A 3,945-nucleotide genomic window follows, 5' to 3' on the forward strand; every position below is an offset into this window, starting at 1 on the left:
TTACCCCTATGTGTCAGGCAGTTCCTATCTGTTCTATATGATACTCTCCAGCTAGATACCGCTGTGCTGAGTTACAAGTTACTCATCACAGTAATAATAAGTTGATGACACTTGATGGCAAGTGTCTTTGCCTAAAACCAAAACCTCAAAATATTACTTCCTGGGTAAAAATATGGTTATTCTGAAAAAAAAATTTTTTTTTTTAATTAAAGGAGTCACTGTCTGTAAAGTGGTATAACCTTCAAAGCCATAATGGCAGCAAGTTATTACTGACCTGTCATTGTGTGGGGTAAGTGTGTAGCTGAGAAGGGAGAGAACAGGGGGTGGCAGCAACTCAAATCTCTTTACAGGGGTCTCATACTTGGTAACAGTGAGCTGAGTCTTTATGAAGTGTGGTATAGATCCAAAACTGCCACACCTAGTCTTTTTGCCAGGGTCCTGGGCCTAAAATCTCTCCTGTTTCCTTTCAGCCAGACTTGAGAGATATGAGGTGTGTGTTCCCCCTTCTGGGAGAAAGACCAGGATAATTCATGGGTACCTGCTTGCTCACCTCTCCGTTTTCCTGAAACCTCTTGAACGCTGGCAGGGCCTATGCTCGCCTGGTAAGTGCTGCTGGACCCAAAAGGCATGGACTTTGGAGTTAGACAAAGTTGGATTCAAATCCTGGCATTTCCTACTCTGAACATTTTTAAGTCTTTCTTATTCAGCACCTCCCTCTTCCTTCCCCTCCAAACCTTCCTCTGACCTTGCATTCTCTTCAAATTGCATCATATCGTGTTTTTCCTTCTCTAACTTCACCATGTTACAAGTGTTCAATCTGCCATCTTATCAGAAAGACTTTTTGTGCCGGAGTTGACCTCCGAGAGTGCTCTTGGAATGTTTTTGTTCCTCTGGCAGTTCACTTACATCAGGAGACTTGTTTCTGTAGGTTCTGTGTGCGCCTCTGTCTGCCTGCTGGATGCCCTGCTGCTGGCACTCTGTAGACAACCACATCCTGGGAGTGGGGCAGACACTGCAGTCCTCATGTGTGTATTAGAGTGTGAGACACTGGCCACTGTGAGTACTTTAATAGGCCCCAAGCTGCCGAGATGAGTAAAACCTGGGGCATTCTCTGCTCTGGGCCAGAAAGACCCCTGGGCTCCCTTGGGCTCTTGCAGAGACCCTGACATGGAAGCCACAGTCCTGCCCCTCTGTGGTCCAGGAATCGCCCAGCCTGAGTCTCTTAGACAACCACGGAGTTCCCTCTCTTTCCTGCCCCAACACCCTGACGCTTGTCTCCAGGATCTCCTCATACAGAGGAGTAAAACTCCTACACCACTTCCAACTTTTAGGATCCTAACATAGCCTAAGAATTTCCCACAGCTTTTGAGCCTCAGCAGCTGCTTGTTCTCAGAAAGTAGAGCAGATGGATTAGGATTTGGTTGTGAAGCATGGGGTTGAACAAGAAGACCTATTGTGCGACTCCCCAAGTATCTGAAGTTTGCTTGTATGGCCGCTAGATGTCGCTCTTGTACGTTCGCAATAGCAAGGTGTTTTTTGGTTTTTTTTTTTTTTTTGCTGGGACAGTAGAAATCAGGAACATGACAGACTAACAAGATAGTGAAATTTTATTCACAAAATGTGCATCTATATTTTATACAATTCATTTTTAATAAATATAAAAAACTTAAATATCATTTGAAGTAAACATTTCCAAGATCTACTGTATATGTAAAGTTGGGTTCTCTTTCTAAATTCTCTTTTTAAGTTTTCCAATATTCTCAGAACTTAATATAACTTGTCATAAAACTGCTTCTATTCACTTACTGCCGCCTCGAATGTCTCGCCCATTTTCTGTGTCTGTTGTTCTGGACAGGAACTACATCTTGCTCTCTTCCACACGGCACCTTACACTGTACAGCGGCATTCATAATACTTCCAACAATATCTTACATTTCTATGATGCTTACTATTTACGAAGAATTTATTTATGGTATCTTATGTATTCCATGTAAAATAAAGTGGTGATGTTTTTATGAAAAAATAAGCTGAAAAGTGTTAAGCAACTTGCCCAAGGTCATAAGTAAGAAAGTGCTCCCCAGTTTTATTGTGTTAAACTATGGAGACTCAGGAAGTGCTGTAGACTTTATATCTCTTAGACATTCACAGTGTACATTAATATATTAAAACCTCTGAGAATTCCTGGAGCAAAGAAACCTGTCAGACTTTAACCTACCATCCCAAAGTCTTCAAACATATTTAGCCACTATCTCTTTCTTTACCTATCTGTCTATCTGCCTGTCATCTTTTTTTTAGAATGTCTTATTCATTATGTAGTAGAATACTACCTTTTCTATTCAGAATTGCTGTAAGTGATGGAGATCAAATTCAAACCCTATACTCCTTCTTCAATTTAATTTACTATCAGTGTTTTCAAAATGTGCAGTGCATCAAGAAAAAAAAAGGTCTCAATTTTCTCATAGCTAAAAAGAAATTCATTTAATCAAAATAGATTATTTCTACCCAGAGGCTTTATATGTGGTGAACTTGTGTCTCTTCTGAGCACTTCAGGAAAACGGAATCTAATATACAGGAGCCCAAGATGAAATGTCCATTTCCTCCTTGTTCCTCTAACTCTCCCGGTGATTCCAACAGGGGTGACAAAGCTGCTGTGAGAGCCATCTCACCTCTCTGCGCTAATCTGCAGTTTAGATACAACATGGACCATTGGGCTTGCTCTAATGGTCCCTATCTCCCTGGTTTTAGCATGTGTTCAGAATGTCTTCATCATTCAGTTAGAGGATTTGTTATCTGGCATCTGCTGAATGTCAGACATGTGGCCAAAACTCTGCAGATAAACTCTGAAAAGGTCAACATTCCCTGAAAATAGACTTTAGGGCAAGAGATCATTCCAGTTAAGTTGACTTTTTGGCTTTTGGATGGCAGCTGTAATGAGTGAAGTCCTTTCCTCCATGGGGGTGAGAACCACAGAAGACTTCTCCTCCATCATCTACTGAAGTATTTCTGACTCACCAGGTTCCGCACAGCAGCCTTCACGTCCTTGTTCCTGAGGCTGTAGATGATGGGGTTGAGCATGGGGGTCACCACCCCATAGAAGAGGGGGATGAGCTTGTCTGAAAGGTCCTCTTTGTCTCTACCCTGAGAGTCCTTAGACTTGGGCTTTCCATACATGAAAAATAAGGTCCCATAGAATATTATCACCACAGTGAGGTGGGCAGAGCAGGTGGAGAAAGCCTTTTTCTTCCCCTCAGCTGAGGGGATCCTCAGGATGGTAGCAATGATGAAGACATAAGAGACAGAGATGAGCAGAACTGGGACACCCAGGAAGATCACATTGGTCACCTCCATGCTGATCACATTGATGGAGATGTCAGCACAAGCCAACTTCAGGACAGCCAGGATCTCACAGGTGAAGTGGTTGATGATATTGGCCCCACAGAAGGGCAGCTGAATTGCCAACGATGTGTGAACCAGAGAAGCAACACCACCAACAGCCCAGGAGCCAGCAGCCATGGGCACAGAGACAGCCTTGCTCATGACCATGGAGTACCTCAGGGGGTTGCAGATGGCCACGTAGCGATCAAACGCCATCATGCTCAGGAGCACACACTCTGTTCCCGCCATGGAGAAGGAGAGAAACATCTGCACAGCACAAGCTGAGAAGGAGATGGTTTTCTGGGGGGTCAGGAAGCCATCCAGGACCAGAGGGACTGAAGAGGTTGTGTAGCAGATGTCCAGGAAGGAGAGGTTCCCCAAGAAGAAGTACATGGGTGTGTGCAGGCGGGAGTCAAGGATGCTCACCAGGATGAGGACCCCATTGCCCAGCAGGATCACCAGGTACATGAGCAGGATGAGCACAAAGAACATTTTCTCCAGCTTTGGGTGGGTTGAGAGGCCCAGGAGAATAAACCCCACCAGTGGGGAGGTCCGATTAGGTTTTTCCAT

General features: G+C 44.1%; 1 protein-coding gene across 1 annotated transcript; it reads right to left on the reverse strand.

Annotated features, from left to right (window-relative positions):
* Positions 1-2,985: 2,985 nt before the first annotated feature.
* OR2S2 (olfactory receptor family 2 subfamily S member 2) lies at positions 2,986-3,945 on the reverse strand. Its single transcript, XM_055427034.2, has one exon. The coding sequence runs from the start codon at positions 3,943-3,945 to the stop codon at positions 2,986-2,988; it is 960 nt and encodes a 319-aa protein (XP_055283009.2).

This window comes from Moschus berezovskii, chromosome 7 (assembly GCF_049115385.1).
Source record: "Moschus berezovskii isolate FMDL1 chromosome 7, NW_MosBer_1.0, whole genome shotgun sequence".
NCBI lineage: Eukaryota > Metazoa > Chordata > Mammalia > Artiodactyla > Moschidae > Moschus > Moschus berezovskii.